The sequence below is a fragment of the Leopardus geoffroyi genome, chromosome D3, assembly GCF_018350155.1.
Source record: "Leopardus geoffroyi isolate Oge1 chromosome D3, O.geoffroyi_Oge1_pat1.0, whole genome shotgun sequence".
NCBI lineage: Eukaryota > Metazoa > Chordata > Mammalia > Carnivora > Felidae > Leopardus > Leopardus geoffroyi.
The window spans coordinates 7,006,585-7,021,019 of NC_059339.1; the positions used below are offsets into that span (position 1 = coordinate 7,006,585).

At 42.0% G+C, this 14,435-nt stretch overlaps 1 protein-coding gene across 3 annotated transcripts; it reads right to left on the minus strand.

The window, feature by feature from the left end:
- Window positions 1-13,102, minus strand: DENR (density regulated re-initiation and release factor). 3 transcript variants are annotated; one of them, XM_045459664.1, is made up of 8 exons: window positions 12,975-13,102; window positions 12,026-12,140; window positions 6,680-6,699; window positions 5,889-5,973; window positions 4,074-4,157; window positions 1,445-1,561; window positions 401-540; window positions 1-293 (listed from the first exon to the last, which is right to left on the minus strand). In XM_045459664.1, the coding sequence occupies exons 2-8, from the start codon at window positions 12,129-12,131 to the stop codon at window positions 249-251; spliced, it is 597 nt and encodes a 198-aa protein (XP_045315620.1). In that variant the 5' UTR covers window positions 12,132-12,140; window positions 12,975-13,102; the 3' UTR covers window positions 1-248. The 3 variants fall into 3 exon arrangements, with proteins under 3 accessions (XP_045315620.1, XP_045315619.1, XP_045315621.1); XM_045459663.1 differs by having other exon boundaries at window positions 12,931-13,064; XM_045459665.1 differs by lacking the exon at window positions 12,975-13,102 and adding an exon at window positions 7,808-7,868 and having other exon boundaries at window positions 12,026-12,130.
- Between the last annotated feature and the right edge of the window lie 1,333 nt (window positions 13,103-14,435).

Sequence of the window (14,435 nt, forward strand, 5' to 3'; positions counted from 1 at the left end):
TACCAAATGACCAAAAATTTTTATTTGACTAAATTCTATTTCATGCATAAGCATGACAGTCTCCCCTGTTTATTAGACTTTGGCAATAAAAAAAACAAGCAGCCTTATACAGAACAGTGAAAATGCCAAGGGTGAGGGTAGTCTACAGTTTTACTGTAGGATAAATATATATATTTTTAAAAGGCCTCTCTCCCTTTGGCCATATCAACTCTCAGTTCAAATCATTAAATAGAGACAAATTTTCAAAATCACTTCTTTACTTCTCCAAGATCTTCGATGCTATCATCATCCACCTATAAAACACAAATAATTACATCTCATGAATTGTGGTATCAAATAACACGGAAGAATCTTGCTTTAAAAACTTATTTCCACAGATGCACACATTCTACCTACTCACCTCTGGCCATTTTTCCTGAATGACATCAATTATGTCATCTGTAAAGTCTCCCTGAATGATGATTTCATCCTCTCCTGTCACTGAGGCACCACAGGAGAATTTTTGAGCAAAAAATCTTTGTGCTTCTTTTAGATCAATTTCTGTTATTTATAAAAAAAGAAATAGCAAGACTATAATTGGAATCGTATCAAAGACATTTTTCCATTTTTAAATTTAATCTTCATCTTAAATTCATAAAACAGATCACCTTGATGGGTTTTGTATTCCTTTCAGAATAATTACAAACTACCATAGGCAGTGGTCCTAACAACTCAACTCATTATTTTCAAGGTCAAATAAAGCTTCAGTACATAAAAACAGCATTTTTCGTAACTCATATAGTAAGACCCAAATAAATCCAGGAACACATTGATTCCACGCATTATACGTACATTTCCAAGTACAACAAAGTTCCTTTGTTTATCCCTTTTTACAAGACAAAAATTTACAGCAGGGAAACAAACCTACTATCTCATGATTGTTTTTTAACCTGCGCTGTCGCAAGAAGGGACTCTGGTTTACAATTTTGCTGTTCATTCAAGGCCTCCACGAGAAGCTCTGAAGCAGGACACTGGGCCAATATCCACCTTCCCTCACCCTCTACTGTCATTCCCAGAGGGCACGAGCCATTTTGCTACTCTTTGCCATCCAAGCCTGCAGGGACAGAGGCGCAATACTGATAGGCTTCAAAAGATATCCTACCTAGTCCTTCTCGTTCCACATAAAATGTGCCCAAGCAGGAATTCTGGGAAGGAAAAAGTTAAACTAGTCCCCTCTGCAAAAGATTTTTAAATTTCTTCAAAATTTGATTTTGGAGCTATAGTTAGAAATGCAAAATCTCATTTTGTATCTTCTTAGCAAAAAATAGATCTGTGAAATTTTCATGATGTCGGATGGTAACAGAGAAAGAGACGGAAAGAGCAAGATAAAGACAGGGAGAGGGAGGGAAGGAGGCAGAGAGCAAGAGAGAAGACAGTTCACACATCTTAAACATACTTAACTCACCAAAAGTTGCAAGGCCACATACTCTTGTTACATATTTCTTCTTTGCTCTGGGAATTTTGGCTATCGTAACCTTTTGTGGTACAGTCTTCTTTTTTTGCTTTATTTGACCCCTTCCACCTTTATTTATTAAAAAAGAGCTCAGCATTAATTGTTTCGTGTTTAACATACAGAATACTGTCTCTAAGTTTGTTAATTTTCAAAAGATAACAAATATTAATTTCTAAAGCTTCTTCTTCTAATATAAAACTAATAAATACATGCATGAGTATTCATCCAATAAATACTAATTAATATGTGCCAGCCAAGCACTGCATTAAGGGCTGAGAACACAAAGATGAACAGAAGAAAACACAGTCCCTGCCCTCCAGGGACTCTCAGTCTAGTGAAGGGAGACAAAAAAAGCTTAGTAAGTACTGCAACCTGATATATACTATAAGAGGATCCATGAATACTGCACTACCATAGCTTTGCAGAGGAATGGCTTACTATGCTTCCAGAGGACAGAAATGGTTTCTGAGAAGAAATGGCATTTAAGTTCTTATAGAATAAGAACTGTCCAGATGAAAGCAGAAGGGCTGGAGAGACACAGTAAAAAAGGAACCCCAGAAAAAAGGAGCAAGTACAAAGATAAGAGAAGGCGTTATATTTGAGAACTACAATTGTCCTGATGAAGGATGCTTACGAACGTGTTGCAGATAAAGCCAGAAAAGCAAAAGATCACCTACCGGTCACTAAAGGACTAGTGCAAGAAGCTGTTACTAGACTTTATATCGAAGCAGAAGAAAAGCCACTGAACAACTATACAGGAGTCAAATTACCAGATTTAGGTTTTATGAGATCACTCTACAGTGTGGAGCGTGAGCGTTTGAAGAGTAAGGCTGACAGGGAGGCCACTAGAGGCTCCTACATTAGTTCAGATGAAAATTCATCAAAATCTAACAAAGTAGTGATAACAGCAATGGTGACTAGGCACAGGATAAAGAGAGTAAGGAGAAGAAACACAACAGAATTTAGAACTGACTAAAAGGAGTAAAGAAAGAGGACCCAAGAGGAGTCTCAGGTTTCTGGCTCGGACGACTGGACAAAGTATGCTGTCATTAACCAAAACACATAGATTTGGGACTTAGTAAGGTTTTTTGGCATACTGCTTTTGAGATGCCTGTGGGACCATGCACATTGCCAGTCTAGAGACTGAGGCCAGGAATTTCAAGGTACTAGAGGTACAGGAATTTCAAGTGTGGAGTGGTATCAGCAGAGAGGGATGTGAAAGAATCACTCAGGGAGAAAGCTGCAGAATGAGAAGGTATGAGGGCCGAGGACAGGATCCCAGGAAATACAGCTCTTTAGGGACAGATAAGAAGTCTGTATAGAAGACCAAAGAGGAGTGACAGGGAGAATGAAGAAAGAAGTCTATCACAAAAACCAAGGCAGTACATACAGCATTTCAAGAAGCGTGTGCTCGAACACTCTTTTTGGTTAGCAATTACTGAGCCACCGATGACCCCTATTAGAGGAATTTCAGCAGCGTGACAGTCAGCTTAGGATGGAATGAGGCATGAACAATGAGGGACAGAAGAGCAAGGATGTGAGTCCAGTCTTACTAAAGAAGTCTGGCTAAGAAGGGCAGGGCAAGGAATAAGGTAAAGACATGGACTTTTGAGGGATTTTTTTCTTGAAAGATGCAAAGTCCTTATTAATAAGCTAATTTTAGTCACAGGGGAGAATAATTAAGGAAGAAGAAACAGGCAGGGACAAGATCCAGAGTACAGGAATTCATTTTACAAGGAGGAGAAATAGGTATATGCAACAGTTGTTTTAAAAAAAATTCGGGGGCGCCTAGGTGGTTCAGTCAGTTAAGCGTCAGACTTCGGCTCAGGTCATGAGCTCACAGTTTGTGAGTTCAAGCCCTGTGTAGGGCTCTGTGCTGACAGCTAGGAGCCTGGACCCTGCTTCAGATTCTGTGTCTCCCTCTCTGCCCCTCCCCCACTCGCACACTCTCTTTCTCAAGATAAATAAACATTAAAAAAAAATTTTTTTTTTAATTTTTTTTTTTTTCAACGTTTATTTATTTTTGGGACAGAGAGAGACAGAGCATGAACGGGGGAGGGGCAGAGAGAGAGGGAGACACAGAATCGGAAACAGGCTCCAGGCTCTGAGCCATCAGCCCAGAGCCCGACGCGGGACTCGAACTCACGGACCGCGAGATCGCGACCTGGCTGAAGTCGGACGCCTAACCGACTGCGCCACCCAGGCGCCCCTAAAAAAATTTTTTTAATTCAACTGAGCTGACAACATGAGAGAATAAAATCTTTTATAAACATCCTCACTCCAGCTAAATAGAATACACAGGTAACAAAGTTTTCAAGTCATAAACAAGGTGGTTGATTGCTTTTTACATATGTACGCAACAAATAAAGCATGTTTTCGTAGGTCCAATTTACTGATAAAGCCCAAATCATATGACATCCAGTCATCTTGAGAGTATGATTCTGTCTCATTCTGTAGGGTATACACATGGAACTAAAATAGCAGGTAGGTATTGCTGCCTTTGGGACTGTCTTCATTTCGTATTTCCTCTGGTAGAGGGAAGGTGTGTTTATATAAATCACGCCACAGATTTAGGCCTTACCTCTCTTCTGCTTTTTCTTCTCTTCTTCTTCCCCTGCTGTGCCTTGACCCTCACTAATTCCAGATTCTTGTTTGGGCGAATTTTCTAGATTTAACAATTAAATCCAAAAGCATTAACAATCACTTTAAAATAACCTTAAAACATCAACTCTGAGCAACTTCTTATACAATTAAGGCATCTTGCCAACAACCGAGCATGTTATTTATAAAGCAAATGATTATACTGCTAACTTCTTATCGAGTCTAATTCTGGTCATTATGGTAAAGTGTATGGTTATAGAAGACAAAAGTCTTGGACGTGAGAGGATTAGGATCCTTTTAGCCACATGAAAGCAGCATAAAACACTCAGACCCTGCAGGAGTGTTTAGCATCTAAACATACTATCTAGGTAACAGGAAGTCTGATCCTGAGTAAGACGACTCCCTCCTCAGGTCATATCATGACCTACACAGCTCATGTCCAGGGCTGACCATGACCATGCAGACTGACTGTAACAACCAACTTTAGGGTTCTTCTCCAACCACGGACAATGACTATGTAGCTACTATCCAAAAGGGCATAGGGATTGTGCGTCTTGGAAACAATCGGAAAATCAAAACAGCAAACAATGGAATAACGTCAGTACATCTGATAGGCCTGTTCCCAGCCCAGGCTTTCCCTTCTTCTTGCTACTGCCTTCATTTCCAGCAATCTTGTAACAGAAGCCAACATTTGAACAAAATGAAGAAATCTGTTCCTCTGCAGGCTTCCTTTCCTCTGGCAATAGCAACTCCATTTTTCTAGTTGCCAAAACCCTGGATGCCTCCTTTTCTCACATCCCACATGTACCACATCAAAAAACCCTGTCAGCTCTACCTCCAAAACAAATAGAGAATCTGACCACTTTTCACGACCTCCACCACTACCATTCTGGTCAGGTCGTCATGGTCTCCCGACCTGATCACTGCCACGGCCTCTTGCCTGCCTGTGCCCCTCTTCAGTTTATTCTTTAGCACAGCAGCCTAAGAGATGACGCTGAACAAAAGTTAGACCTTACTGCTCTTCCGTTCAGATCTCTCCAATAGCTCATCTGATTCTGAATGAAAGCCAAGACTTGGCGTTGAAGGTGTGGTCCTCCATTACTTCTCTGACTTCATCTCTGACCCTCCTTCCCCTCCTTCCATAAGCTCCAGACAAGACATAAGCTCCTTGATGTTTCCTGAATATGACAGGTAAGCTCTTGCCTTAGGGCCTTTGCACTTGCACTGCACCTGGAATGTTCTCCCGGATATCCAAATGACTCCCTCCCTCCCTTCCTTTAGGTCTTTGTTCAAATGCCGTCTTTTCAGCAAAATCTTCCCTGCCCCCACCTAAAATTTCAGATTCCCTTCCCAACAATTCTTATCTCCCCATTCCCTACTTATCACTATTTAACGTACTTATTTTGTCTTGTTTTACCCTTCTAGAATATCATTTCCAAAGAGTAAAGCTTTTGTTTACTGCTTTATCCTCAGCATCTAGACAATGTGTAGTATACAGTATGCTCACAAGAAATAATTTGTTAAATGAAGGAGTGAAAATACATATGCCCCTAAACTATTACTCGTTATAAGAAAGTTGTTCTAAGCTATCTCTGAGAGATAAGACACATGAAGCAGTGTGTGATTCTATATAAGAAATTTTAACCCAAGAATGTAAAGTGGTTTTAAAGTCAATAGCTATAAATACAATTTTGTAATATCCTACTAAAGGAGCTCGTTCATATCTTTATAATAATGCCTTATGTGCATTTGTTTCAAGTATACAAGTTTTGATGGAAGAAAAAAATGTTCATACCTACAGTAAGTTTTGCAAACTCATTTGGAAAATTCTTCTCTAACCACTGTCGACATTTAGCGACATCAGGCATATATTCACAGTACTGAGGGAGGCAGGGAGGGAAGGAGAACAAACTGAGTCACAACAGAACATTTTCAGTCAACCAGTACATTTTAATGAAAAGTCTTTTCCTAAAGTTGCTATATTAAGAAGGATGAAACTAACTACTCCCACCTGACATCTTATCCACAGGAATTCGGTGTTCCACCAGGAAATGCCCCGTAAGAAATTAGAATTTAAAAAGGATTAGGCACCTCCTCACTGCGATACTTTATTTTCTCTCCATCAAACAGAAGGGCCATTAGAAAAAGGAGCAAACAGACAAAAACAAGCATGCTTATTTTTGCTTTGGGCACACAGGTGTCTCACTATTTCTGTGACTTGCCCACAGAGCCTGACTCAGAAACTTACTAACAGAAAATCTTATACATAATTTAATTTATGCTCTCCTCTGCTTAGACATTAGATTCTGGCTTTAAGGCTACTCTTGCTTTATTAGCTAACGATTCATGAGTTCCATGCAAAAGTCCAAACTGTCTAGTCAAGTGCAAGTGATGTACACATATGATTCAAAGTCTAAAGAAAACAATTTGTAAGACCATAAAATCATTCAGTTCTCTACAAAAAGCTGAAACTCTACAATTAAATGATAGAAAATGAAAAACTAAAAAAAGCTCTCAGGCTAGCTCTAAAGTCAATAACCTCAAATGCAGAAGTTAAAGAAACAAAAGAATTTTAAAAGAACTTACCTCTGTTGGTAATGAGCAGACTGGGGAAATGCAGAGAAAAGAAAGATTAGAAAATTTAAATATAAATAAACACACAGGGCGCATCGTAACTTTTATTTTAAATTTGACAAAATGCTTCATTTCTACTTTTTCCTGCAATTCTGAACCACTTTTCGAATACTACCCATGCTTTTTTTTTTTTTTGAGGTAAAAGGCACATGATTAATAAAAGTATTATCTTCATTTTTTTTTTTTTTTTTTTTTTAATTTGAAAGAAAGAGGGCACTCCCGCAGGCATGAGCAGGGGAGGGGCAGAGAGAGAGGGAGACAGAATTCCAAGCAGGCTCAGCACTGTCAGCACAGAGCCCAAGGCGGGGCTCAAAGTCACTAACTGTGAGATCACGACCTGAGCTGAAATCAAGAGTTGAACGCTTAACCAACTGAGCTACCCAGGTGCACCAAATTTTATTTTTTATCTAAACAAGACTCTATCCCTCAGCTGATGGAGCATCAAACTATACTATCCTGTATATCTTAAGGTTTTCCAGAAACACTTCAATGGGTCTGAAGCTAAGCTGAGAACAAGTAAAGCTTGAATGAAACTGGTTATTTCTTTCTTTTTTTTTTTTTTTTTTAATTTTTTGACAGAGAATCTTAAACAGGCTTTACTCGCAGCACAAAGCCACATTGGGCTTGATCCCATAATCCTGGGATCACAACCTGAGCCAAAATCAAGAGTCAACCAACAGAACCACCCAGGCACCCCTGACAATTGTTATTTCTTTTGATAGCTTTACCACAATAGCCACTAGCTTTACCACAATAGCCACAATAGTCACACATTTATAGACTTCAATAGCACTTTTGCTACCACCTCTTTGCAGTTAGTATTTCTTTTTCTTTTTCATATTATGCTACACAAGATTATGCAACTGTAAAGCTACAGGGAATGCTGGTTCAAGCTCATCATTGTTGTACAGGCTAACGCACTAGAAAGAACTCAAAAGGTTTCCCAATTTTAAATATAATTCTGTTACTGGGTCAATTGCTTATTTTGTTTTTATTTTTAAGGTGACGAATGGAGTAGTTCTGTGTGTCCAAGATCTTGAGATTGGTGAGGGAGAAGAGGGGTGGTGCGCCATTACTCACAACAGCAATTATCTTTATGTCCATTATTATGTGTCATCATCACAACCCTGAAGAATCACACCTGTATTACCGAAGAGAAAGAGGAGACTTCGAGTAAGTAACCCACTGCATCTGGTTAGTAAAACAGGATTTGAACCCTGGTCTGTTTCTGAAGCTCACACTCTTAAGCACTGAATCCGATTACATGACACACACAGGTAGTGCAGCTGTGTTCCAGATTCGTGACAGAGGTATGCCTTCTCCTCACCTCACCATCACTATTTTATAGATGAAGCTCTCAAAACAGGTTAAATAGCTCAGCCAATGACAAAGGTGGTATGTGGCAGAAGAAAACTAGCAATCTAGCACCTCTTTATTTCAAGTGTAGAGTTCCTTCCACCAAAGCACTCCCTGGTTAGCTAGAGATCTGAAAGTTCAAATACCAGTAGGTACAGACATCCAGCCACAGTTCAGGATATAATTATAGGTTAAATGCCATTACAGCAAATATGAAAGCTATATAACTTTGTACGCCATTTCAAAGACTATTCAGTTCAACAAAATTCTAATACAATGTAAAAATTTGGACAATTCTTCCGGGTTCACTGTTACTTGCTCTCAAAGTCAATTTTGGGGCGCCTGGGTGGCTCAGTCGGTTAAACGTCTGACTTCGGCTCAGGTCACGATCTTACAGCTTGTGGGTTCAGGCCCCGTGTTGGGCTCTGTGCTGATAGCTCAGAGCCTAGAGCCTGTTTTGGATTCTGTATCTCCATCTCCCTCTCAGCCCCTCCCCGACTCATGCTCTGGCTCTCTCTCTCTCTCTCTCTCAAAAATAAGTAAACATCAAAAAAATAATAATAAAGTCAATATCTCTTTTTGCAAACTGTAGCTTTTCAACACAAAGCGCTAGCAGTTACCATCAAACTTCACATCACTAATACTGGAAAAACACGAAGAACAAAGCATCATCATCCATGAGACCTTCTGTATGGTCTGAATGTTTGTGTCCCCTCAGAATCAGTATGTTGAAATCCAACGTGATGGTATTAGGAAGTGGAGCCTTGTGGAGTATTATTCATTCTTCTCAACAGCCCTCTGAAGTAGGCTTTTTAAAAAAAAAATTTTTTTTTTCAACGTTTATTTATTTTTGGGAGAGAGACAGAGCATGAATGGGGGAGGGGCAGAGAGAGAGGGAGACACAGAATCTGAAACAGGCTCCAGGCTCTGAGCCATCAGCCCAGAGCCCGACGCGGGGCTCGAACTCACGGACCGCGAGATCGTGACCTGGCTGAAGTCGGACGCTTAACCGACTGCGCCACCCAGGCGCCCCTGAAGTAGGCTTTTTAATGGACAAGGGAACTGACCAAGTGAGTAAATGGCTGAGCTGGGATTCAAACTCTGATGGACTTCAGATACTGAAGTCACAATCCTGAAGACACAATGTCTCCCGAGAAATGACCTCATCCTACCTAGCCTTGTTCCTCACTCTACACCAACCAGCACTCTACTCCAATCAGCCCTTTCTTTTCTTTCTTTTTTTTTTTTAAACCTTTTATCATGTTTATTTATTTTGAGAGAGAGAGAGAACATGCCTGCATGCGTGGGGGAGAGGCACAGAGAGAGAGGGAGAAAAAGAATCCCAAGCAGGCTCTGCATGGTCATCACAGAGCCCAACACAGGGCTTGATCTCAAGAACAATCCCACAGAACCATGAGGTCATGACCTGAGCTGAAATCAAGAGTCAGGCGCTTAACAGACAAAGCCACCCAAGCACCTCTCCAATTAGCCCTCTCTTTTCCTCTCCCCTGAGGAAATCATATTAAATCTTACCACCATATTGTTCTTATGAATTCCTTCGCTTTTCCTTAGAATTCTACCCATTCTCTAAGGCCTCCCATTTCCTTGGAAAGTTCCCTATTTCCCTCTGTACAAAGATCCCGCCTTTTCCTGAACTCCTAACTCACAGTTATTCTCAGTATCCTCTAATTTAGAATTTAGTATTTCTTAAGTGCTTCTCCTACAAGCGGACCATAAACTCATTGAAGAAGTAACCCTGTCCCCAGCCTAGTGCCAGGAATATCAATACAAACTAAGGAGGAAAATGAAAATAAACCTCTCTTAAAAACATTAGGAACTTCTGGGGCGCCTGGGTGGCGCAGTCGGTTAAGCGTCCGACTTCAGCCAGGTCACGATCTCGCGGTCCGTGAGTTCGAGCCCCGCGTCGGACTCTGGGCTGATGGCTCAGAGCCTGGAGCCTGTTTCCGATTCTGTGTCTCCCTCTCTCTCTGCCCCTCCCCCGTTCATGCTCTGTCTCTCTCTGTCCCAAAAATAAATAAACGTTGAAAAAAAAAAAAAAAATTTAAAAAAAAAAAAAAAAAAAAAAAAAAAAAAAACATTAGGAACTTCTGGTCAACACAAATTATTACTTGGGTGCTTGCATATTTAATGGAATTGTTCAAAAGTCACCTTAGCAGTGACATAAACAATTTAACAGGATGGTGTTCGTATACTGTATTTCATCAGTTCTAAATTTTTTTCATTTTTATAGGGATGCAACTTATAATTATGACAGGTCAGTCTGACAGCTTTTTTTTCTTTCCGGTGGAACATAAAATAATGGTGAAGCTTATAAAATACGGAGCCTTAGATGAAATAGTACAAAGAACAACAGCTCTTAACTACATCTGACTGAGATAAATAAAGCATACTAAACTAGTATACTCCTCTAATAATAACATTTATTGTACTACATTCTCACGTTAGTTGCTATACCAGGACCTTTATACAAATCACTTGACTTAGGATATAATCATCATTTTCATTGTACAGACCTTAAGAAACAGACCTCCAATCCTTTACTGAATTAGGTAACTTGCCCAAGGTCACATAGCTGGTAATGCTGGAGTCAGGATGCAAACTTTGGTCTGTGACTCCAAAGGCAAACAGTTATCACCAAATAGGATCAGTATCATAACAAAACTCAATCGACCCTACAAAAAGTTCAGGAGAACTTACACTTATTGAATTCCTTACACTTACTGAATTCCTATATTCTTACTAAGGTATTCTACAATAATTTTTACCATCAAAGTAATAATAATAATTCTATCAATTTATTGACACTAAATGTCATTGTCAAATGTCGTTGACACTAAATGACAAATTGATGAAATTTTAACTCAGTGACATTACCTCTTTTGGAGTGACATCACTCTATTATACTCCAAAACCATGGACCTTTTCACTACTTATTTACTACTCAGTCCCCAGCACCTAAAACATTGCTAGGCACACAGTAAATGGCCAAAAACATTTCCTGGGGCGCCTGGGTGGCTCAGTAAGTGTCCGATTTCATCTCAGGTCATGATCTCATGGGTTCGTGAGTTCGAGCCCCACATTTGGCTCTGCACTGTCAGCACAGAGCCTGCTTGGGATCCTCTGTCTCGCGCTCTCTCTCTCTCTGTCCCTCCCCCGCTCATGCACACATACACTCTCTCCCTCTCAAAAACAGACATTAAAAAAATATATTTCCTGAAAAAATTAATATTTACCTGCCCTTTTGCTATCTTGTACCTTCAAATTTTTCTGAAACCTTCCAAAATGCTAATAAAATTAGGGCATTTCGAACTCATGGATGTTCTATATTGAAAATGAGGAAAAGCACTCGGAGAATCCTGGTTTGAGCTAATATGTAGATTATTAGTCAAACCAAGAACACTTTCCTTAGACTGTCCTATTACCCATCACCCCAACCTCATCATCTTCCATTCCCTACTGACACCCGCCCTATACTATACCCTGTGCTAATACAAAGCCGCTCATTTCTCCAGAGACATGCATCAAGCCTTTTCTTGCACAGCTGTTCACTTCATCTGGGACGCCCTTCCCCGAGTCCTCATCCAATCCTTGTCATCTCTTAAGACTCCATGTCTTCCAAGACGTCCTCCTTTCATAGCCAGATGAGCAAGTAACATTAGGCTGAAATAATTTATTTGCACGTCTCTAGTCCTACTGGACCGTAAGCTTCTCCAGGCCAAGTAGCAAAACACAAGTCACACAGGTTGGGAAAATCTATTAAACCATGCCCCTCTTCACCACTACCCACCCTCCCCACCCCCAGGTAAGGATTTACCAAATAGCAAAGATGAGAAAAGGATTACTAGAATCCAATGAGAAACTACTATGACAATGCATAAAAATCAAAAGAGTAAAAGCCACTTTCTGCTTTGTAACACTTGCCTCCACAGTAGAGGACTCGAAGTGGGTAGTCTGCATCTAACTTGGTATTGCCCCTCGGCTCTCCTTTGCAATCATGCCCACCGGATTCAGAAATATCAGCAGCCATCTCACAAACCTGTAAGCAAGGAAAATAACACATTTTCACTCTTTTGGACCAAGACCCCAGAGAAGCAGTGTTCAAACGTAGTCTCACCTCCTCCTCCCACGAGAAATACCTCAACCCTACATCTGTTTCAGTTCTGTTCCCAAACGAAGGATACAAGCTCCATTAGGATTCATAAAATATGAGCAATTCTGGGTGCACCATTACCAGCTCCACAGGTCTACAGGGAAGCAAGTGACCGGAGCTAGAGGACCGTGAAGGATGGGGGAAAGGGACACGAGTGAAAGAGGAAGCAGTGGGGTAACAGGATGGGGAGAAGGATCTGTAGTGACGGGGCAAAAGGTCTGGGGGTGCTCTGGAAGGGATGCAAACTGCAGCAATAAAGGCCACAAAGCAGCTGGACGAAAAGAGGCTGGAAGAGCCTACGAAGAAGGGGCGGGTGACTGGAGGTGCCCCCCATACAGGGTGTGGGGGCAGCTAAACGCCAAGGGAGGGACACAGGAATCGGGAAAGGGGTTGGAAGTGGGAGGGGGCGGGGGCGGGGAGACCAGAATCTGAAGAGAGAAAATGGGGGCAGAAGAATCAGGAAGAGGCAGAATGTAAGAGCACTGAGGCGACAAGGACGGCCAGGTGTTAGGGGAAGACGTGAGGCGAAGGGGCAATCCCGGGGACACCAGAGGGGCCCATGTGGGCGGGGGTGTGGAGACGCTCGGCCCGGCCCCCTTCCGCCGGGCAGCACCTCGGCTTCCCCCACGCTCTCTACGAGCTTCTCGGAAGAGGGAGAGGCACGAGGGATCGTTACCCAGGCGGTCGCACAACCCCCGCCGCCTCCGCTCCCGCCACTACCGCCAGCTGAAGCGACACATGCAACTCCTCTTCCCCGGCCAGGGCCGCCTGAAAGCCCGTCTGCCAGCCGCGGTCCCGCGAGACAATATGCTTTTATCGCGAGATTCAGGCCGCCGCTGGGCGGCTGTCGCGAGACGCCTGGAGGCGGAGGCGGAGAGGAATTGGAGAGCATGCGCATTTTGCTCGGGGGCGGGGCCAGGCCTCCAAGCGGCTGACAGCCAGTAGGCGGTGCTCGCTACCCGCGGGAGAGAACTGGAGGTGGGCGGTCCGCGAGCGGAAGCGAACGCGGATGGGAAAGCGGGGACGTGCGCCTAAGTCATCAGTGATTCCTTGTTAATGAGCTGGGGAATGTTATCCCCCGTCTGGGGTGCATCCTGGAGTCCTGACTAACCGCCCCCCCCCCCCCAGCCTGTTGGATAAGTCACTCCTCCGCGGGGAAATGGCAGCTGGAAAAGGCATTTCGTTTCAACACCTTTCCCTACATTGGCTGAATTATTCTTGAAAAGATAGTTATCAACATTATTTAGATCGTGCTCATCGCCCATAATCCCACCATCCTAACAACGATTTTCATCACCTTCCTCGTGTTTACCTATCCTTATATGTGTTGCAAGTTGGAATTAATCTCTCCCCTCTCAGGCTCTCTCCCAAGCAGCCGGAAACCTGGTAGACATAACCACACATGGGGCGTGTTTGCTTTGCTTCCATACAGTTGTCTCATTTGGGAAAATCCCTAACCGTACTCCACCTGAATCCCGTTTGTGAAATGGGAGTAATAATACTACGGTGTTTGTAGAGTCATGAGGATTAGGAAAACGATGACCAAAAAGTGCTTTGTAGGTGGTGGAGGTTGCTCTTTTGTATTTTGTTCTGCCCTGTGCCTCATTCCCCTCCTTCCCGGCCAACTTCATTTGCTACCACCACCCTTAAATTTTCTGCTTACAATTTACTTTGTGCACAAAGCCATCTGGCATAATCTTTTCCACCAGGCCGTGGTCTCCACTCTGACATCATTTTCTAAATAAAAGAAGAGGCCCCCAGCCCCTCCCACAGAAGAGTCGATTCTACATAACTAGTGAAAGAAGATCTTGTTCCCAAACATGGGTGATTCCAATAGTAATAGCATTCGATTCCCATAATAACTTCCATTTACTGACACCCACCTTCTACTATGTGCCAACAACCTGCTCATTTGGGGATACAGAGTCCAGGTGGATTCATTTCACAAAATTTTCTTGATGTGGAGAACAAATGCAAAAGGAAATATAGATAAAATTAAATTTCCTTATAACCTGCAGCCCATTGACAAATATACTATTTGACAAGAATAATTGTATAAGTATCGACAAGTATAATAAGGACGAGCAATTGAACTCCCTACTGTCTTAATGTTAATACTTTGCTAAAGGCTAAAACCACCTTAGCTTGACAATAGATGGCCTCCAGGATCCTGTGAGTCTT